Source organism: Macrobrachium rosenbergii, chromosome 55 (genome assembly GCF_040412425.1).
Source record: "Macrobrachium rosenbergii isolate ZJJX-2024 chromosome 55, ASM4041242v1, whole genome shotgun sequence".
NCBI lineage: Eukaryota > Metazoa > Arthropoda > Malacostraca > Decapoda > Palaemonidae > Macrobrachium > Macrobrachium rosenbergii.
This window is the reverse complement of record NC_089795.1, coordinates 65,297,524-65,320,853: the sequence shown is the minus strand read 5'-3', so window position 1 is coordinate 65,320,853 and position 23,330 is coordinate 65,297,524. Positions and strand designations below refer to the sequence as shown.

Sequence of the window (23,330 nt, the reverse complement as noted above, 5' to 3'; positions counted from 1 at the left end):
GGTCAGTCTTCTATTAAGTTTATGAAATATGCCATATACTGCTGACAGAAAACTATGGATTCCTACACTACTGTACAGAGATGATGGCATTAATGGTACATCCTTCAGTTCTTTTATTCAACATTATTCAAATGCTATGCTCCTTTGTGGATGCTGGTAACTTCTTAAGATCTTTACCTTTTACATCATCACACATTCTGTTTAGCTAACTTCCACAACTTCAAACCAAAGTAAAAAAAAAAAGCTAACAATATCTGAAAGCAAAAATATCCATACTTAATTCTAAATTAAATTTTTACCAAAACTGAAGACCAACAGATAAATTCATTAGCGTGGCATCATACAATATTGCTGTAAACTTTTTTTGCCAGCTATCACACGGTAGAATGTTTAGAAAATAAATTTTTTTTGTGATTCCTTGTTGAGAACTGTTTTAGTGATACAATATTGTTTTCTGATTGGTCTATGTACAGCTCATGTTAAATGACTGATTTGTGTCTCATTTTGAAACTAAAAGTTGTACTTTATTATATTTGTATTTTATATATATATATATATATATATATATATATATATATATATATATATATATATATATATATATATATATATACATATATATATATATATATATATATATATATATATATATATATATATATATATATATATATATATATATATATATATATATATATATATATATATATATAAAGTAAAATAATGTGCATTTTACTTAAAAGTAAAAATATTGCTATATTCTGATGTAAATACAGTTATTGTAATTTTTTTACATAATGTGCAAGTGCAACAGAGTACTGTAATTTTCTAAAGATATATATTTTATTACTATTTATTTAAGCCATTACAAAGTATGTCTATCAATTTTTTATGCAATGTAAAAGTACAATTGGGTTATTTTCTAAAGATATATCATTGATTCTTATTCATTTCAGTCATCAAGGAATATGCTATAAAGTATGAAAATACTATAATTTTCAATTGCGTGAGTACTGGTAATCTCATAGTAACAGCAGCACTATTACTGTGCATGTACAGTAACAGTGGAGTATTTACTTCTAAATACAGCACCTTTTTAATTAAATGTACCCCTGCTTCTGATTAAATGGTTCGATGTTACTATGGAATCTCTATAAATGTTGCACTGTGTTCATAAAATTGAGCTGAAGTTAGTTTGCTATAAGCTCTCCTAATGTGAAAAAATGTTCCTCTAGAAATATGCAATGTGGCTTTCAAGAGAAATTCATAAAAAGTTATACTGTATATATTGGTAAAATCTTCAACTTGAATCTGTACCAAAACTACTTACATGTAATCAAACTGGAACAAGATGGGGCTATTTTTTTGGTAAGCAAAAACATCAGTGTCTGTTCTAAGAGACTCTCTTGCAAGGTGAAACAAGCATCTCTCACCTCGCTTTTCAAAAGAGTTAGCAACTCCAACAGCAGAACTGTATACATCTGTACAAAAAGGAGTGAAATAAAAATACATTTAGTAAGTATCAATAAATATTCCAAGTGTTTGCATCAATCAAACCATTGCCCCATGCCCTTATTTTTCAATTTGTAGTAATGAGTTATTTTTCAATTTGTAGTAATGAGTGTATGAATATTTATCCATGAATGAATGATGATGATTTAACTGCAGGAAGTGGTAAAAGAAATGTCCTCAGTGTAAATAAGAACCCTGCATTTCCCCTGCCCCAAACAGTATGAATTTCTAAAAACTTACAGTATATATGGTGATTACCTTTCATCCGCTCCGCTTCCTATCAAGAGTTGATTTGGTCCTTTCTTACACATAACACTCATTATTAAGAATGCCCATTTCACTTGCCATGAATGTGTCCAAAGAAAAATTCACAACATACAAAGATAAACAGCCATAGGCAGGTACCATGCATGTTCACACAGTCCCATCCCTTGCTACTGTTAGTTCAGCTCATTCTTTATCTAAGTTAGCAACAGCATTAGCACATCTTACACAAGACTGTTCAGGCCTTGGCACTAACAAATTTTGTGAACTGCTTTCCTTAGCTTTCACTTGGTTCTCCATTGTTTTTTTTAGTGCCATCTTTGTGACTTCTTTCCACTTACTTATAAATATACTGCACTTAAAGGTGATGTGGTTCACATATCACAATCTTGTGACTCCTCTTGGCGGTAACAGCAAGTGTAATGTAAGAGCCAGTAGTCTCTTTTTGTAAATAGAACAACTGGTATTTTTCCCATTTTACTGATTTTTTTTAGCATTTGAGGTAATCTTTAGGATTTAATTTATTTAGGGTCATGGATGATTCTGGTGTTTGCAGCTGCATAGAGCCATCAGGGTAGTTAGCTTTCTTATTGATAGTTAGCATTGTTAAGTAGTCTTGCTACCTGTATTCTGGTATCCTTTAGAATGATTTCTTTTGTTATTTGTTTTTTTCTGTAACCCTCTCTGCACTTTGAATGGCCTTACTTTTCTTTTCAGTTAATCCATTTACCAAATGTGACCATTTTGTGTATTTTGTCTGTGTGAGCCCTGAGTAAGATGCTATTTTACCTGATCGCTGCCTTTCAGTGGATATTACAGTAGTTTAATAACAATTTACATTTGCGATAGTTTCACGCGGTATGCTTTTTACCTAGAGATCACAGAATTCCCGCTGATTAATCTCTGAGTATGCCTTTCCTACGTAACAGGTCCCAGTATTTCAGCTTGCTCTCTCTTGACAGTATTCAGCTGCTTATTCTATAAATTTATCATCCTTCTAGGGTGTCTAGCTGATCCATCAATACTGAATAGGTTCCAGATCAGGATGGGAAACCAATCTTTAACTTTTCTGTTTCTTAACTGTCAATGATTTTTGCTGTTGTGACACCAGATAATTTGTCAAGTCACCACATCGACGTCAGCGGAGCGCTTCACGGGCGTCATTAATTAAGTCTCCGCTGAGCAAGTTTTCTTTGGCGACTTCCCATTTTCTTCACACTCAATTAGTCACGCATTTTCTACCATTTCAACTTTACCGAGGCCCTGCTTTCCAGTTGGGTTAGCCGCTTCGGTGTCCCGGATCACATCACAACCGACAGGGGCCCCACCTTCCTGTCCGAATTATGGTCCGCCCTGGCTCAGCTGCTGGGGACCACGTATCACACCACCACGGGCGCACAACCCGCGCCAACGGCCCTGGTCGAACGGTTCCACAGGGCCCCTGAAGGCATCCCTCATGGCCCGCACCGCCGAGGACTGGAAACATCAGCTGCCATGGGTCCTCTCAGCTTGGAGAACGGCCCCCAGAGCCACGGCACCCTGTCTGCAGCCGAACAAACCTACGGGAGCCCTTGTGGTCCCGGCGAGGCTTGTGACAGAAGATCGCCACACCCATCACTGCAGAGGCTCCGCGACGTGGCGGGTGTTCGCCCTGCAAGCGCCACGTATTAATCGGCAGATCAACGATCTTCACACCGCCAGAGCTGTCATCCGCCACCCACGCTCTTCGTCCAGAGTCGACGCCGTCCGCCCGCCACTGACCAGGGCCTCAGCCCCTTCCACGTGCTGGAGCGAACGGCAAGGTGTTCCTGCTGGCACTCCCTGGGAAAGACGACTGGGTCTCAATAGACCGCTTAAAGCCCGCCTTCCTGACGGAGAGCACCGATGCTGCTGCAGCACCCTCCCCGCCCAGCCGCACTTCGCCACGCCTACGCCCCCGCAAACGGCGGGTGCGCGGCCATCCCAGGAAGGGCCTGCCCGCACCAGCAGCCCAGCAGCCTCACGTGCGGGAGACCCTTCCGTTGTCTTCAAGAGGCAGCGGCACCCTTCAGCGTCCCAGCAGATATACAGATTAATCAGACGTGTCCCACGTCTTGGGGGGGGAGTATTTGTAAAGTCACCACATCGACATCAGCGGAGTGCTTCACAGGCATCATTAAGTCTCCGCTGAGCAAGTTTTCTTTGGTGACTTCCCATTTTCTTCACACTCAATTAGTCACGCATTTTCTACCATTTCAACTTTATACATATTTGTACAACTGTCATAAATTATGTATCGTATGTTTCTTTATTCGCAGGCATCAAGACTGTATCCATATTGAAGTTCTGTATGTTTTTGTATTGTAAATTGTACTTGTTCGCCGCATACTATTGTTAACTGTTTTGACCTCAGGTCACGCTTAATGTCATTGTCTTCCGCGGTTCGGCGCCAGTCAGCCGCTATATAAACTGCCTGGATCTGTAATAAAGTAGCAGTAACTTTTACCTGCTCGTTTCTTTTGCACCTCTTACAAATTTACTGTTACTGTTCTCTATATTACAGTCACCGCAAAAAAAAAAAAAAATTAATGCAACCCCCATTTAATGGTACAGTAAATAATTAGTTCAAACTTTTGCGATTTCTAGCAGGAGCAAACTAAGTGTCCTCATTTCATCATACGTCTCGCATCCCTAAGGGTCTCAGAATAGCAGGGGTCTTCTCTTCTAAACAGAGAATCTTCGATATTCAGTTAGAGGAGTCAGATGTTTGTGCATTTGCTCTTGCCCCATCCACGTAATTTGCGCAATTTCTACTCCTGAGAGCTTAATGATTAGACATCCCTAAGAAATCCCTTCAGTTGTGAAAAAGGCAGTGATTGTTACATAATGGATAAGCTGGAAGTATATGACAAGCCACAGCAAAGAGATGGGCACCTTGAAAAGCTCAGTCTCCACGTGTTGTATGTGAACAAGACTAACTTGGAAACAACACTGCAACATAAAAAAGGACTAAAAAAATCAACTCACATGACAGACAACCTTATCAGAAGGATTGTGATCAAACAACTATCAATTCCAGCCAAGATTTTGAAGGCAGAAAATCCCACCTTACTTGGAAACTTCTCGAAAGAATCATACAACATCATTTGCTGAAGCGATGGCTGTCACAGATTTCCTCCTTCTCTGTGATGTAACAATCACTGTCTTCTTCACAACTGATAGGGATTTCTTACAAGTTTAATCATTAAGTGCACAGGAGCATGATACACAGCATAAGCAGATTACAAGGGAAGGGCAGGAGCGAATGAACAGACATGCAATTCTTCTGACTGCTTACCTAATGGTCTGCTTGGGTGAGAAGACCACTCCCATTCCCATACCCATGGTAATGCAAACATACAATAAAATAAGGGAACTCAGTCCATTCATGCTAGAAATAAAAAAAATTTGACCACATATTTCACCATTAAATGGAGCTACGTTCAAAAATATTTTGCAGTGGCCATAAACAATGAGAGCCACAGCCACAGACAGGGTCTGCTTGATGTCTCATTTCATCTTCAGGATGGAATAATGCTGTTTACATAGATTCTACATGCCAATGATTAGAGATGAACTAAGTAACATCATTTACTACCAAAGATACTTCAGCTTCCAGACAGCTGTTTCCATGCCTAGAGCTGCTTCTAGATGCCACAGCTAGGGGAGAGACTCCATTTCAGGGGTGTGTACCCCAATACCATGGGCAAATGGCACAAAGGAGTCAAGCCATGTTAATACTAAGTATCAGAGATATTCCAATACAGCATCAGTACCATTAGTACAAGGAACTGAGCTACTCCAATTACAGGGATCTGAGCTACCCAAATCCCAAAGATCCATGCTTGCTATAGCTCCAAAGCTCAAAGGTGTTTTATAATATGGAACCAAGCCCCTTCAATATGTGAGCAGCTCTAATACCAAAGATCTGAGCCACTCCAATGCCAAGGACATCAGTTACTCCAGCACCAAGGATCCAAGTCATTTTGGTATAAAGGATCTGAGCTACCCCAGTACCGATGATCTGGGTAGCTTTAGTATCAGTGCCAAAGAACTATGCCACTTCAGTGCCAAGGGTTATTCCAATAACACATACATGAGTTTCTTCATTTCCAAAGATCCAACCCACTCCAGTACCAAAAATCAGAGTACTGTATACCTGATAAAATGGACTTCGACCACTGCAGTGCTTAAAACCAGAACCCCTCTAATAACAAGGACTGGGCTGCTGTAGGACAGGTAATCTGAGCCACTTCAACACTAAAGTCGCTATAGCTTTAAGGATTCAGATCACCCCAGGGTGAATGAATCAGGATGCCCGAAGTCAAGATCACAGTAAATGAATCTGTCCCAAACAAGAATGACAGCAATTCTAACCGATAAACCAGCAAAAGTTCTTGGCTACTAGAATGAGAACCTTGAAAAAAAAATTTTATTGGGCTCAATTTTATATAATTTCTTGAATATTTTTCAAAGGAAGTCTGGTGCCATGAACCTCTCTCAAGGAGAGTATCAGCTGTTCTCTTTAATTTCGGACCCTGAAAACTTAAGTGTTAATAAGGTTTCCATGCCTACTTCCTACAAAACCCTGGATTAGAGGTGCAATGACTTTTGCCTAAAGAAGCATAAAAAACCACAGAGAAAGGATGTGAATTACTATTAAAATAGAAAACCCTCATTTACATTTGACCTCAAGCTCACCAAAGCAATATTCAATATCTTGGCAGAACTGCACACCCAGAGCACTTGCAGAACACATGGCTGGATTATGTCCTCTCCTTACCTTTTCCTTCTCCTGGATTTAAGACGGATGAGGTCTTATTAACAGCCCACTTTTCAAACAAGTTTGTCACCTTCCTTCAGGTATCAAGGCCCTGTCATGTGATCTCACATTCCAAGTATCCCCTCTTCCATTCTTGGCTTTAAAGCTGCAAAATGCAATACCTTGGGAATATTTCTGTGAGTCATAATATTGCCAGCTAGCATGAGTGAACTTGGGGGCCACCAGCAACCAGGAACACTGGTCAGTCAGTGGATTTCTCTGTCAAATAGATAATTTTTTTCCTGATAATTTTGATTCCTAGTATTTCAGATATTCATGAACGTGTTGGTTAATGCCTTTGTAGGAAGATAATGTACTGTAAGTGATAGATGGGTATTTTGAACTGTACCCAAGTGGGTAAGAGTTTTCCCAGAGGATAGCAGTCTCCCATTTGGGACAAGTATAGTGGTATTCTAGAAATAAAATAATTCTTGGGGAAAATAAAGTAGTTCTTTGTCCTCATACCCACTATGTACTCTATTGGGAACTTGTTCCTAGGGATTGGTTTCACATCTTATGATTCCTTGTCCTTCCTGGGAAAACTCAACAAGGTATCAGACACTGGTCAACAAAGCAAGACTGATATTGGATTAGATGCCTTGAGGAGGACATGCTCAGCTTCCCAAGGATATATAGTACCAAGGCAACAAGATAACCACCGCCGTATTATTGCTTCCATGTTTTTGCTCACCCAGAGTCCAAGAGGTGTCCACTTCAACTAGACATAGGAACTGTTCCAATTCAAGGCAACTATTTCAGTTTGTACTATGCTTTGCAGACGTTTTCCTGCATTCTAACCCAGTATTATGCTGCTGCACATAAAAAATGAATAAGACTTCACAGGTACCTGCGGACTTGTTTGAGATAACCTTGTGTTTGAGGGAATTTTAACAAATTCCTTTTGTTAGCCTTTGGGAATTCAGTTGAGGTGGAAGGAGTCAAGTCTGGAACCAGCTACAATCAATAACAACTATAATCAATATTTCAGCTTGGCTCTGGACACAGTGATTGCCTTAGTCTACCCAACTGAGACAGATTTAAGAGATTTCTCCTGATATTGGTGTTTATTCAGCAGTTTGGTTTTCCCTGCTAAATTGTGGCAAGCCTTGACAAGTTACACAGTCTCTTTTGAAATTAAATGGTCTCCCTGGAACCCCTCTTAAAGCTAGTCCAAGAATTATCATATATGGTTAAGTTCACATCATGGTTAACAGCAATTCAACCAGATAACCAACTAAGAGACGAGTTACCTGCTTTAGTGGCGAGATGCTCAGATCCTTAGGAAAGTATCAGTTCTGATATGCCTGCTCCAATAGTTCTTAATTCCTATGTGCTAGAAGGAGATAAGGTCATCCACTATACTTCCAAGTGGCAGAGTAGTCATCAAAATCACATAACTTCCTTAAATGGAAGGCAGTTTCCAGCCATGACAGTCTTTGTTCAAAATGTAAATGATGGGAATGTGGGAATGTTCTGTAAGTTATGCTGAATAACAAAACCACAGTGGCTTATGGGGTGGGTGGGAGTCGCTGAATAAAGCTGTGTGCAGTAACTTTATTTACAAAAGTTTAGCTAACCTAAAACCAGGACTGAAACAGTTTGGTCATTCAATACCATGATAAGAAATGGTTTTAAAGTAAAACCAAGGTATACTAATTACAGTACAGTTTACTAATGATCTTAAATGGTTGTATATCATAAAAATCTACTCTATATATACAAGCAGTCCCCGGTTAATAGCAGGCCTGGTTAACGGCGATCCGGTTTTACGGCACTTATCTAGTGACGAAATTCGGCATACCTGAAAGAGGCGCTGATAACCGAAAACCGGTGCTTTTTGGCGCCGATAAGCTCTGAAATTAGCTGAAAAAGCGCGAAAACCGCCGATTTTGGGTTGTCATCACACTCTGAACGGAACCCCCTGCCAGTAACCGACTGCCTGTATATATATATATATATATATATATATATATATATATATATATATATATATATATATATATATATATATATATATATATATATATATATATATATAATATATAATTATATTTTATTGAAAATGCAGACTAATCCATATTTTCCTTCAATTATCTAACAGCCTCACTCACCAGCTAAAGCATAAGTTCCATCGCCACCATTTTCAGGAAATCCCACGATGCAATCTCCTCCCCAGAAAAGTCCCTTGCTCTGTCCCGTGCTGGATACAAAATTCCATTTTCTGCCAACTAGACAAAGGATACCATGAGCATCGTAAAGTTACTTCTCCTGCTTAAAACATGTTACTTATATATGTATTTGTGTGTAGATATATATAATATATATATATATATTATATATGAGAGAGAGAGTGAGAGACACAGACATCTGGAAGAACAGTACAGTACATGATTGATAGTGTCAGATGGGATCCTGAGTACACCTGCTGAGTTGGGGGATTGGGGTGAGTGGTGCTTTGGAAAAAACAATGCATAGGGAAGACATGAGTGGCAAAACTTTACATTGGCCATCTGTTTAATAATATTCATCTCCACTGTGCCCTATGGGGGTAGAGCACCTGATGTGATGCAACATTTGCATCACTAAAGGATGTCTGCAGCATCCTTCCAGCCCTTAGCTGCACCCACATTTTTGCCATTAACTCCATTCCACCTTTCTTTAATCTTGCTATTCAGTAACTTGAAAGTACAGACCCAATAGAGATGACAATTGATCTAATTGGTTTTTGAGGTTTATGGGTTTTCACCAATCCATGTAAATAAGGTAAGGTTGGAGATATTGTTTTAAACTATTAATTTTTAATAAAATCTTGGTAGTTTTTTTATACTTTTGGTCTTCTTATCAAAATCAGAAAGAACACGCACAGACATTAACATCACTCAGCAGTAAATGTATTTTGTTCATTGTAATCTTGTTTTTTTGGAATAACCATAGCATTAGGCTTATTAACTTTTGTAAAATGAAGGTTGCCGTTATTCTTCAGTCTTCCATGCACTTTTAGGAGTATTGACGATAAATCTGAATAGGAGGGAAATCAAATTACACCATACATAAATCCTTCAATTAAATTAAAAGTCATCTGTTATACTGCTTAATTTTTCTAAATACAAAAGGCTTCAGATATATAATCACAGGGTTGGTGGGTGTCAAAGAAAAACTCAAATCATACTCTAAGGCAGGTAAGGAAGACTGCTCTGAATAATAATCATTTGTGCATTTACTACACAAAATCAATTAGACCATTTACTAGTATCAACTAACATACAGTATTCAGTTTATGGTCAAATTTATTTACCTTTGCCCACTAGTAACATTTAGAACTGATTAAACTTTGCATTTGGGATTCGATTTTTATGTCTGATGAGAAATTTTATGGACAAAAATTTGAAATGGTGAAGGGAAAAATTTGAAATGGCAAAGGGAAACCCTATTTCTCCTGGTTTAAGTAATTTATATATGGAATTCTTTTAAATAAAGCTTAACCTAGCATGTCACCACCTGGTATTCTTGTGGTTTACATGTAGTTGCCACCTTTTGCATATGGCCTTAAACCAAAAATGTAAATACATATCTTTAACGACTGAACAATTAATTTACATATACAGTAAATACAAAGACTGTCTCATTTTAGCTGTTGCAATTGTTCACTGTAGTCCTCATGGCTTTATACTTTAAAGAAACCCCCACAAAAATAAGTTTGTATATTCACTATTATTCGAATCATAGTGCCAAAGTAAAGAAGGCTACTTTTTTCTTTTTGTTTTTAACGGCTTTACATATCTGCAGCCATGAATTTCTTCAGAAAGAGATTGAAAATATCTTTGCTTCCCTCAGAAATTGAAGTAACTTAATTATTTTGTGGAATATGCTTTGCAGAAAGCACAAGAAATTTGTTATTCAATCACCACACCAGAGGCATTCGACCATCAAAATGTACCTGTTTGACCTTACCGTGGCCTTTTAAGAAGTGTTCCAGGTTTTAGTAAGAATTTTAAATTAATGTTATATTTAAATTTTCAAATACACTTAAAATATAATGATGAGGAATTCTCCTAAAATTTCTTATACTTGCAACAAGAATTAAACAGCACAGACATAGTTTGAGAACAGGACAGGTGTTGAGTACATCAATTTTACATACTAATCACTTTAATCAGACAGCTGATTGGGACAGAGCTAAAGTTCTTTTATACTGTAACAACATACCTCAAAGAAATGTAATTGAAGCTATGTTAATTGAATTTTACAGTAACTTAATAAATGTAAGCAAAGGAATGTACAAACCTGACAACTTTGTTGTTAATGAAATTTTTAAGCTTGCTTCTATATAGTCCCATGTTGAGCTGACCTCTAACTTTCATACTGGTTTTAACTCGTTTCCTTGACTATCCATTGTTGCTGTTATTTATTTTTTTGGGGCTGTTTTTATGCTTAATGATAACTCACTTCAAGTGCTTTTGCTGCTGTACCCAGAAAATGTGTTGATAGAATGTGAACATGCATGGTACATTTTCATTTTATTCATGTGGCCTTTGCAATATTTATTGTTACATGCTGCCGAGTGACATAGGAATACACACACACACACACACACACATATATATATATATATATATATATATATATATATATATATATATATATATAGGGTGTCTATAAAGTCTCTTTACAATTTAAAAAATATATTACAAATGCCACTGATGAGACATGTTAATCGGATTTGTTCTATGTACTCAGCAGCTATCAAAGTATTTAATTACATTGCATTTGTGTATTTCAAGTACCCCGTTGATGAAAGAGGGACTGTTAAATGAACCCCTAAAAAATGGCTACTCCTCAAGAAAAGGCACATACTCCTCAAGAAAAGGCAAAATGTGCATCATGGTTGATCGAAACAAAATTGGATACGCAGACTTGGCAAAAATACAGAACTAAGTATGGAAGAGATCCAGCGTCATGTCTGTCAATTTGTGCATGACACAAGAAATTTATGAAGACAGGGACAGCGTTGGATAAGGGGAGGAGGAGGATGACCAAGAACATCTGAGGAAAACATCGATCGTGTAAGACAAGCCTTGATCGTTCTCCTACAAAGTCCATCCATACTGCTACACAGTTTATATATATATATATATATATATATATATACATATATATATATATATATATATATATATATATATATATATATATATATATATATATATATATAAACATATATGCAAAGTCCCCACTCAACGCCATTCTCTGTAGAGAACATCCCGTTTTCAAGTGTGCCCTCACATCGCCTAAGGTTGATCAGAATATTTATCACCATAATTGTCAATTGTATATTTGTTGCCTTTCTAAACAATCATGCTTTATGTACAAGTAACGAGTTATTTATGTTATAAGTCAGACATTATTGATCACTATGTTTTCTGTAAGAACCTGTCCTGTTTTTGTAAGAAATTAGTTTGACCTCAGGTCACCTATAAATCTTTGTACCAGCGGTCTCTGCAAAGTACGCAGACGTCCGTATCCCGCATTATAAGCAGCTCGCTTCATCAATAAACCAGCAGTACTTGTCTTCCTGCTCATTATTTCGCACCTCTCTCATAGTGGTGACGCCCGGAGTGGTTCCCGGAAGCCATTAACGGACCCAAATGGCGACTAAGTCTTGGCCCGATGAACCTAATCCACGCTCCTAATGGACTAACTATGGCACTCTTAACGAAGTTTGGGCATTAACCGACCCTAGCCGGCAGGTCGCCAGTGTCATTAGCGACCCACACGCACGCTTTCCTCAGCGTATTGGCACAGTATTCCTCACACTCCAAGTGAGAGCGCAAAATGAGCATGGATGCAGACATTCCCACCCACGCATAAATTACTGCGAACCTCTCAGAGGCAGACACCTCCCTCTTGCAACCCCCTCCCGCACGCACCTCCACACCAGTACCACCGCCCCACATGATGACCCTCCCTGACGGACCAACCAAAGATGGCCCTTAACATAAGGCTTCCGCCATTTACCAGGGAGGACGCAGCGTCCTGGTTCTACAGGGTCGAGGGGCAATTCAGGATAGCAGGCCTAACGGGCGAGGTGTTGAAGGCAGACATTGCCATTAACGCCCTCCTGGAGGAGATATACAAGAAGATCGCCCTTGGTTGATGACGACGTCGGGCCCCACCACCTTCCAAGAACTAAATCCACTCTCATTGAGACCTGCTCCCTGCTGGTCTCCGAGAGAGCTGCCCGTGCCCTCGACCTTGCCCTCAACCCCCGGCAGGAGGGAAACCTCTTGGAAGTGTGGCATGACCTCCAGGACCTCCTCCTCCTCGCCGAGACTGACAGCGGTGGCAGGTGCAAAGAAATCAGCCTGTCGAGGGAGATCTTCCTGCGGCAGCTACTGCCAGAGGTCCGTGGGCAGATCACGGACGTGTACACCCTGCCAGTCGAGGACCTAATCAGGTTGACACAGCAGCTGACGAATACCACGAAGGTAGCCAAGTGGGAGACCACGCCCACACACTCCGCCAACTGCGGCAGACCGTCAACGCCATTGAGCAGAAAAGACCGTCCCACCAGCAGAAGAGGAAGGGGCCGGGGCTTTGCTACTTCCACTGGAGGTTCGGGAGAGCTGCCCGGAGGTGCCAAGCCCCCTGCCCTTTCTTCCCTTCAGAAAACGGAGGAGGCAGCGGTTAACCACACAGGCCGCCGTGGCAACAGCAGCAAAAACACCCAGGGGCCCCTTACCATTAAGGTTCTACGTCCTTGACACGATCTCCGGCAGGATGATGTTGGTCGACACTGGAGCCATGCGTTCGGTGTTTCTGCCTTCAGGAGAGGACCGCAGACGCCTGCCAGACCCAACTGTCTCCCCGACGGCCGCAAACGGGTCCCCCATCCTCTCCTAGGGCACCAAGCTCCTGTCAGTCTCCATCCTTGGCTGGAGGTACAGCTGGGAATTTGTCATCGCGGATGTCAGGACTCCACTCCTGGGGGCGGACTTCCTTGTTCCATCGCGCCCCACCAGTACGGTTCCCTTCTGAAAGAGTTCCCGGAGATCTTCAAACCCGAGCTCCGCCAGTTGCCCGGGACTCCTGCCAAACACGGGATATACCACTATATCAAGACGAAGGGCTCTCGACGCACACAAAGTTCCAACGGCTTTCCCCGCAGCGCCTTCAGGAGGCCAAAAAGGCCTTTGCTGAGATGGAAAGAATGGGCATATGCAGAAAGGCTCCCAGCCCGTGGGCCTCCCCTCTTCACATGGTGCAGAAAGCGGACGGCACCTGTAGGTCCTGCAGCAACTACAGGCGGCTGAACCTGGCAACAGAGCCCGACCACTACCCCCTGCCGAACATGCACGACCTGATGGCCTCTTTCCACGGGGCCAGAATATTCTCAAAAGTGGACCTAGTAAAGTCTTATTTTCAGGTACCAGTAGCGCTGGAGAGCATCCCCAAAACTGCCATCATCACGCCCTTCGGGTCCTACGTCTTCGCCTTCTCCACCTTCAGCCTGAGGAATGCAGGTGCGACCTTCTAGAGGTTGATGGACAGCATCCTGGGGGACCTGAACTTCTGCATCTGCTATGTCAACGATATCCTAATCTTTTCCAGATCCAGGGAGGAACACCTGCGACATATCCGGAAGGTCCTGCAGCACCTGCAGGAAAAGTGGATTCGTCGTCAGGTTTGATAAATGCATCTTTGGCATCGAGAAGGTGGAGTTCCTGGGCCACAAGATATCTCCAGATGGCGTCCACCTAATGTTGTCAAAGGTCGAAGCCGTCGAGAAGTTCCCCACCCCTACCTCCATCAGGGCCGTACAAGAATTTCTTGGGATGGTCAACTACTACAGAAGATTCATCCCAGGGATGCTCACACCATGGCCCCCCTGTTGGAGGTCCTGAAGGGACATCCAAAGACCTTAGTGTGGGACCCAGACCAGCAGAAGGCTTTCCTCCTGACAATGCCGCCCTCGCCAAAGCAACATCTTTGGCTCACCAGGGCCCCAGCGCTCCCCTCCAGCTGATGACAGGCACCAGCAATGTCGCCTGCAGAGCAGTACTGGAGCAGGTTATCAGAGGGACCCCTCAGCTCATCGCCTTCTTCAGTAGGAGGCTAAACCCTGCCGAGTCCCACTACAGCACCTTCGACCGGGAACTCTTCGCAGCATACCAGGCAGTACGGCACTTCAAGTTCCTCCCGGGAGGACGCCTTCACAATTTGACCGACCACCAACCGGCTGGTCCACGCCACACGGCTGGGGACACATGGTCCTCAGGCAGCAGCGGCACCTGCGAGCCATTGCAGGGTTCACCTGCACCATCAAATACCTCCCTGGCAGGAAGAACCCGGTAGCTGACGCCCTCTTGAGGATCGAGATCGATTCAGTACAGCTCGGGATCGACTACGAGGACCTCGCCCACGAACAGGCTGCTGACCCTGAGACCCCAGCCTACCGTACAGCCATCACGTCGCTGAAGTGGAAGGATGTGCCCTTTGGCTCAGGGGGATCAACATTACTGAGCGATGTCAGTACCGGACGCCCCGCCCCCTGGTACCTGTCTCCAGACGTCAGCTGGTCTTCGACATCATCCACGGACTATCCCACCCCTCTGGAAAGACAACAGCCAGGCTGCTGATGGAGAAGTTCGTCTGGCATGGCATACGGAAAGATGCAATGGCCTGGGCAAGGCAGTGTATGCAGTGTCAGGCAAGCAAAGTGGTACGGCACACCGAATCGGGAGTGGGCGAATTACCCCAGCCAAAGAGACGCTTTGGGCACATCCACGTCGACGTGGTGGGTCCTCTTCCCCCACCAGGAGGAGCCAGATACCTTCTGACAGTCATCGACTGCTCCACCAGGTGGCCCGAAGCTACGCCCACGGAAGAAGCCACCTCCAGTGTGTGCACGGAAGCCCTCCCATCCAGCTGGATCAGCCGGTTCGGTGTCCAAGACAAATAACAACAGACAAGGGACCCGCTTTCCTGTCCGAGCTGTGGACCGCCCTGGCATGCCTAATGGGGACCACTCACCACAGCACCACTGCCTACAACCCCGCCGCCAACGGAATGGTGGAAAGGTTCCACAGGTCTCTGAAGGCGTCCCTCATGGCTCGTTGCTCCTCCGAAAATTGGAAGTACCAGCTGCCCTGGGTCCTCCTCAGGCTGAGGACCGCCCGGAGCCACTGGCGACCCCTCCTCAGCGGAAAAAGTCTACAGGGAGACTCTGGTAGTCCAAGGGGAACTCATCGCAGAGGACAGGCATGACATAGGGACGCAGAGGCTCTGTGACAGGGTTGGAAAGTTCGTCCCCTGCCAAAGGACATTCACCGACAGGATATCCCACTTCATGCCCCCCGGGCTGTCCTCCGCCATCCATGTATTTGTCAGGGACGATGCCGTACACCCACCCTTAACTAGACCCTACAGAGGACCTTTCCTTGTACTGGAAAGGAACAAGAAGACATTCCGAATATTCATCCAAGGGTGGGAAGACTGGGTGCCAATAGATCGTCTCAAACCCGCATTCCTGGAGGAGGGCAACGGAGGGGGACCCCAAAACCTCCCGCAGGATGCGGCAGTCCCTTGGACTGCCCCGGGCACAGGAAGGAGGCGTGGGCGTCCCCAGAAAACCCAGAAACCAGACAGCAAAGCACCCCAACAAACTGCTGCAGAGACACCGGGGAAGGCGGCCACTCTCTCCAATTGACATCGAGAAAACGAGGGCCCCTTCGTTGCCCCAGCAGATACCTAGTTTGATCAGATGTCTTTCTGTCTTGGGGGAGTATTGAAAGTCCCTGCTCACTCAATGCGTTCTCTGTAGAGAACATCCCGTTTTCTGTGGTGCCTTCACATCGACCTAAGGTTGATCAGAATATTGATCACCATAATGTGTAATTTGTATATTTGTTGCCTTTCTAAACAATCATGTTCTCTCACACACACACACATATATACTCTCATATATATATATATATATATATATATATATATATATATATATATATATACATATATATATATATATATATATATATATATATATATATATATATATATATATACATTATACAACTTGGTAGCCGAGATCTGACCAGTGATGATTGTCAGCCTGAAATCTGTTCAATGACTGAGAACGCTGTCCGCCAGAGGAGACCACGGGAGGCCAAGAGAGGGGCTTGGGTTTCTCCTGGCAGCGTAGAACTCCTCCAGTCTAGACGAATGTTCCTCCAACGGGGTTGGAAGTGGTTCCTCCAGGCCGCTGTGCTGACGGATCAGCGCCACGACTTCTCTAACGCCCTCTGCATCTCCGAGTGTCCGGGTCTCTCCAGTAGGGGCCCCTCCGAGAGGCGGGAGGTCATCCGGGAAAGCCCGCACCGCAGGTGAGCCGAGATCAATCCCTCATCTCTGTCCTTCCACACTCACGGAAGCGCACTGACCTCCCACTCGCATGGAGCGAAGGGAGGGCTGGACGCCTGAAACTGAGTGCCCTAGGAGCATCAGCTCCGTAACTTACCGACCTGTTTCTCCCGAGAATCCGAGGATGTCCGGGGGGGTTGGGGAGACAAACCAAACACTACTGTCGCTGGCAGCCAGTGGCGGCGCGGACCTCACGTTCCCTACCTGCAATGGGAGGTCGTGAGGGCCCAGGCGACTGTCTCGTAAGGGTGAGAGACTGTCATGACGCATCAGGGGATGGCCTCCTCGCAGCATGTGGGCCGCCGTCCCTACCGTCTGGGCGTGTTCTGGCTTTCTTCGGTGCTGAGACGGACAAAGAAGGCCATGGGGGAAAATCCGTTGACATCCCAGATGCCTCCGGGGGCGGAACGTCCTTGGTCACCCTCCCCGCCATACCCCTATCCAACCTGGACAAGGGGGACAGATTGGGTGAAGAAGAGGCACGTGGTTATCTCCCCTTCTCCCGTTCCGTGCCTGAGCCAGTGATGGAGCTTGAGCCCGCACAGTCTCCTGGAGGAGATCGTGCTTTCGGTGGCACACATTCGGAAGACGCCGAACCAGAACCAGTCTGGGAGGATGGAGCTCCTAAACCGTCCGAGGAGGGTACCGAAGTGCCCTTCTCAGCGAGAGAACCAGTAGTCTGTTCCCGAGGGGGGGGGAGAGCACTGCCGTAGCAGAGCGAGTCTTCTTAGAGGAGGGAGTCGCCCCCCTTCCGCACAGCCCAGTTGGACTTAGAAGAGGAGGGGAGAAGGTGGAGAGGAGGAAGTTCAGCCCTCCTTCCTACCCAGTTGGACTTAGAAGAGGAAGGGGGAGTGGAGAAAGATGAGATGAAGATGAGGATGAGATGACGAGGAATAGGAGGAAGAAGAAGGAAGATGTGAAGATGGACGAAGAAAGAATGCCGCCTCTTTCTTCTTTTTGTCTTGTCAATCAGGGGATAATACCGCATCCCCCAGCATACCACGACAGACCATAAGGTCGGCGGAGCTTGAGGCACGGGTAATGAAGCAGGAGCAACAGACCGAAGCGGGTCCCTTGAGAGCGCCACTGTCGGAACGATCGACGCCGCAGCAAATGCCTGACGATCCAAGGTAGGCATGGGTAACGGTGGAAGCGAGGCGAGAGGAGAGTGTAACTGGGAGGTGGCGGAGTGACTCAGCAGACCGGACCGACGCTGGACCGGCCAGCGTCGACACTGCGATGGCAGGGGTAGGGACTGCGCCATATGCATGATGTGTCCCCACCAAAGTCACTACGCTCCTCAGCCGCACAGCAGAAACGGTGGTGGTCGTGAGAGCAACCACCTTGTGGGTAGTGGGCGAAGGGGGCAATACCCCTCCCTGCCCTACCGAGCTTATGTGATCGAGAAGCGAGGACAAATCAGGATTGCCAACCATCCCGAGTGACTCCCACGCCAGACTCAAACCCAGTACAAGTTCCAAACCTGCAGGAGGAGAAAAAGGCAAATAAGGTCCCCCCTCTAACCCGGAGATAAGAGATTCCGGGTGGGGGGGGGGAAGACTGGGGGGAGTGCTGGCTAGGTCAGCCGATCTCATCTCTTCTGGGGCCGCAGATGCGGGCACAGGAGATAGAAAGACAGGTTCTGTCAGGGGCAGTGCGGGGAGGCCACTGGGACTCGAATGAAGAAGGAGGGAGACCATGATGGGGGTCGAGGGGGAAGAGGATCCCTCCGACTGGAGTCCTTCCTTCTATACCTGGCTCTGCTTGTACCTATCCCACTGCTCAGGGTACCAGAGCTTACACTCATCACATGGTACATCCACAGAACAATCAGGAATCCTTCCTCCCCTTACAACACTTCATAGGCAAAGGGGAGTGAGGATCTTGAAACTTGGTGAACAGTGGAAGGCGCCACATTTTTTGCCCTTACCAGGACAAATCCAGTGCCAAAGCTTATCTAAATCATGGATTTGTGAGGGGTTAGCCATCTCACAAACAAGCACGAATACACAAGATCACAAGTCACAAACACAAAACAGGAACAAACACACCGTGAGGTTGTAGCTTTCGCAGCCAGGAAATGAACAGAGAGCACAGAGTTAGTTAGTTATAAATGACTTGTTTAACCAGACCTCTGAACCCTTTTAGGGTTCTTCTCGGGCTGGGATAGAGAGCACAGAAAACATTTCTGTTCCACACAAGGCCAGAAAGAGAATTGATGCGCGAATCTGGGCGGTTAGCACCGTGGGCTCCCCACAGTTGCCAACCTCATGCCCAGTTGGTAGTGATACCAACTAATGCCTTGTAAGTCTTTTGTGGCCTATGTTCAGCTGCGTCGAAAGCATCCCCATATGTACAGTAAAGGACCGAGGGTTTGTATTTGTGTAGAAACAACTGCAGAAAACATCCCATAGGTTAGCTGCTTTATATAAAAAATAGGGGACTCAGCAGTAGCACATCAAACCCTTGTGTACACAGTTGTGTCACTCCACAATCTACACAATTATTTTCTTCATCTTCTTGGGTTTGATTTACACTTGTTACCTTGCTCTAGCTAATATTTAGTTTTAACTTTTCCTTACAAATAATCTGAAACTGTTTTTAAGTGAGTTGTATTTCTTTTGTACCACAAAATAACACAATCATCAACAAATACCAGCCACCACACTCCACTCACAACCCCTGTTCTTATACAAAAACATTGCATCTACATCTCTCCTTTCTCGTTTCAACCATCGGCTTAAGTAATCACTTTTGCCAAATAAAACACCCAACCAATCAACTAGTTACCCCTTGAACCCTCTGCTTAAGATCTAGCAATTCTATCAATATTTCTGCATGTCTAAGGACAGAACACATTTTTTGTTTATTTGCTCTCAAACTTATCAAACTATTGTTTCATAATGTTTACAAATTCTTTTTATAGGTATATTTAATATTATCATTAGTTATGCCTATATTCACCTTACCACATTTTCCATTTACAAGAGAATTATGATTCCCCTCGCCCATTACTCTAGAAACTTTCCCATCACCAAACATATAAATCACTTCACAAGGGAGATCGCATCTCTTCCTTTAATCACTACTTTAAAAACCAAAGGGCAGGCCATCTATAAATTTCTTTGATCATCATCATCACGATCTCAATCAGACCTGCATTTGGAAAGTAGACAGGAACCACAGATACAGATGACAAGATACTTGTGGAAGATAGAGCAAAGGAAAGACATGACTAGCAGAATTTTACAGGGCCTTTTAATTTGTGTAAAAAATCTTATTTACATAATAAATGGAACTTATGGCACCATGTACTTCTGTGCAACACCAGCACATTACTAAATCAGCTATTAAAGAGGCTGTATGCAAAAAGCATTGCTGATATACTTAGCCTATCACAGTGCAGATAGATTGCACATAATGTGAAAAAGAATGGTTTCTTAGCACAGGATGTTTGCAATATGTACAGTATCAGAAGAACTGAACCAAAGGAAACCTAAGGATATAAGGAGGGATGCCGGCAATGGTAAATGACTTAACATCAGAGAAACCACATAAAAAATCAGATTATGCATACCTGGATTGTCAAAATATTTTTGACGATGTAATGGCAAATTAAAAGTTGGAGTATGTGCTTTTTTCTAAAGTACAGTACAAACAACAAACAATTCATGCATAGCCCATCCAAAATACTGTCTCCTTTACTAACCAGAGTCTGGCAGAAGTTTGTTTTGCTTCTCAAGGCAGGCCGAATTTTGCTGGCCAGAAGATCTTCAGCCGAGTCAATGGGTTTGGACCTTGCAGAAAATATAAGAGTAGACAAAACATGAATAAGGCTAGCAGAAAATTTGCTCTACAATATTTAAATGCATTAATGTAAGTTATAAAACAAATGTCAGCATTACTTCACTGGTTAAAACTGTTTCCATTCTTCAGATATATTGCTACTATAATAATTAAGTACAATTTTCAATGTACAAATCTGAACAAAATCACTGTACAGTCATTAATGATTTAAACTTTAATCAGATCATGATTTCCTTAGTTGTCTTCAGGATTAATTTTTTCTTGAATGTGTCATGCAGTTATGCTTACCTATTCAGATATCCTATTAAAACACACAGCAACAAGAACAGAAAGGGAATAACAGAGGCAGTATCAAGAGCACTTGGTGGAGTATACATCCACAAGCAAGGGTCACTCTCATATGTAGCCTGATAAAAAAACTTAAAACTCACTGGAATCACTACCTTTGTGTGTGTATCAGCAAAATATTTTATGAATAGGAAAGTACAAGTGGAAAAATATTAAGTGACTTCATCCACATTTAATTTTTGGAAAACTGCTCGCAATCAAGATGGCTTCTAAGACATCAGAATGTTGTCTTTGAACAGAATTTTAGCAAAAGTTTGATAAAGATACCTAATGAATAACTACCAAGTGTTTTCTTTGTCTGCTCACCATGAAACATCCCAATAACACACACACACTGACAAACACTGGAAAAAAAAAACTTCCAACTTCATTGGCAAAACAATCAGAACTCATTAGGAACTGTAAACTAATCATTGCTGATTTATATTGTCACCATTATTTTATTTTCCTTGAGGTTAAAGTATCTGAAGCAGTCAAGAGTACTTTGATAAGAACACTGATTCCACTTTGAAATCAACTTCATCACATGCTTCTTGAACATACGTGTCAAACGCTCTTTCGAGTGTTCTCGGCAGCCACCATCACCTCCTTCTCACCTCCTTCAAGAACTTCCTGCAGTATAGTAGCTTCTTTGCAATAATAACACTTTGGCCTATTGGTTGAATGAATGCAGTCATATTAAGAGGTAAATACAGGACTCTAATAGGACCTTTGTCACCAACCAACAGGGTTGTCTTAGGATGTGCAAGCGCATTGTCCATGAGAAACAAAGCCTTCACCCGATGTTTAGCAATTCCAAGGTCTTGTGCCTGATATGAATAACCTTACAGAAGTGGTTACACAACCAATCAGAAGTGATCTTGGAGGTAAACAAAGCCTTTGCCAAGTGATACCACATAACAGGGAGCCTATCCATCAAACCACACTGGGAACATGGTTGTTTTGCATGTCCAAATACCACCGGTTTGCAATAATGCACAACAAAAGCATTTTCACATAGCACAGCAGATGTGTGTTGTTTCGTAAGCTTATGAGTGGGTAAATTCTTTTCCTTTTTATCAACCAAAGTATTAATGGGCAAGGACCAATAGAATATATGTATGACAGAACTTTCCAGAGTTGGAGGTGTTTGTATCTGTAACAGGCCACGGTTGGGAAAGCAGAGCAAGACAAAACAAGTCTCAAATTTCCATTCATCTTATGCAGGTAAGATAAAAAAAGATTACAATGCTTCCAGTTCAACATGTGCACTTAGTGTCTGCTTATAGAGAGGAGCTGTTCAAAGGACTATAAATAATAGTTATCATCATCTCTTAGGATACGTCAATTGTTGAGAATAAATTTTATACTTTACAGTGAACCCCTGTATTTGCAGGGGATCGTCCCCACACACCTGCTCCCCCGCCCCGCAAATAGCTAAAATCCACGAATACTTAAACCTGTAAAGCTACCACATCACCGTCAGCGGAGTCTCCCTCATAGAACGTCCGCTTAGATTTGTAAATCCCAATGCCGTCAGCAGCCTTGGATGCGTCATTAATTAAGTCTCCGCTGAGCAAGTTCTCTTCTTTGGTGACCTCCCACTTTCTTCGCCACAATTCGTTACGCCTAACGTGCCAGGTCACACATTTTTCTACCATTTAAACTTTACATGTATTTGTTCAACTGTCATAAATTATGTATCGTGTGTTTCTTTATTCGCAGGCATCAAGATTATATCCATATTGGAATTCTGTATGTTTTTGTACTGTAAATTGTACTTGTTCGCTGTATATTATTGTTAATTGTTTTTGACCTCAGGTCACACTCAATCTCATTGTATTCCGCGGTCTGGCGCCAGTCGGCCATTATATAAACTGCCTGAATCTGTAATAAACCAGCAGTAACTTTTACCTGCTCGTTTCTTTTGCATCTCTTACAAACCCCTCTAAAAACACTTAGAACTGCCCATTTTGATAGTTTAAACACAGAAAAACCCTGTAAAAATGCATAAACCTGAGTATTTTAATAGTTTTATCACAAAAAGTGCATTTATTCATGAAAATTATATGAAAATACAGTAATTAGTGAATATTTCTCAGTGAAAAATACCGCGAATGGGGGAATTTTCCGCGAATAATGGCTAGGTATGTTCCACAGAGAA

At 43.0% G+C, this 23,330-nt stretch overlaps 1 protein-coding gene across 3 annotated transcripts in view; it reads right to left on the bottom strand.

Moving 5' to 3' along the window:
• LOC136835349 (glutamate receptor-like) overlaps positions 1–23,330 on the bottom strand; it is a 65,583-nt gene that overhangs the window by 14,303 nt on the left and 27,950 nt on the right. For 2 of the 3 annotated variants that reach the window (XM_067098730.1, XM_067098732.1), the window contains exons 10-11: positions 20,742–20,829; positions 1,331–1,481 (exon numbers count right to left, since the gene is read on the bottom strand). In XM_067098730.1, coding sequence (XP_066954831.1) covers positions 1,331–1,481; positions 20,742–20,829 — 239 coding nt within the window. Of the gene's footprint in view, positions 1–1,330; positions 1,482–8,727; positions 8,845–20,741; positions 20,830–23,330 lie in introns of all 3 variants that reach the window. The other variant, XM_067098731.1, reaches the window with a different exon arrangement.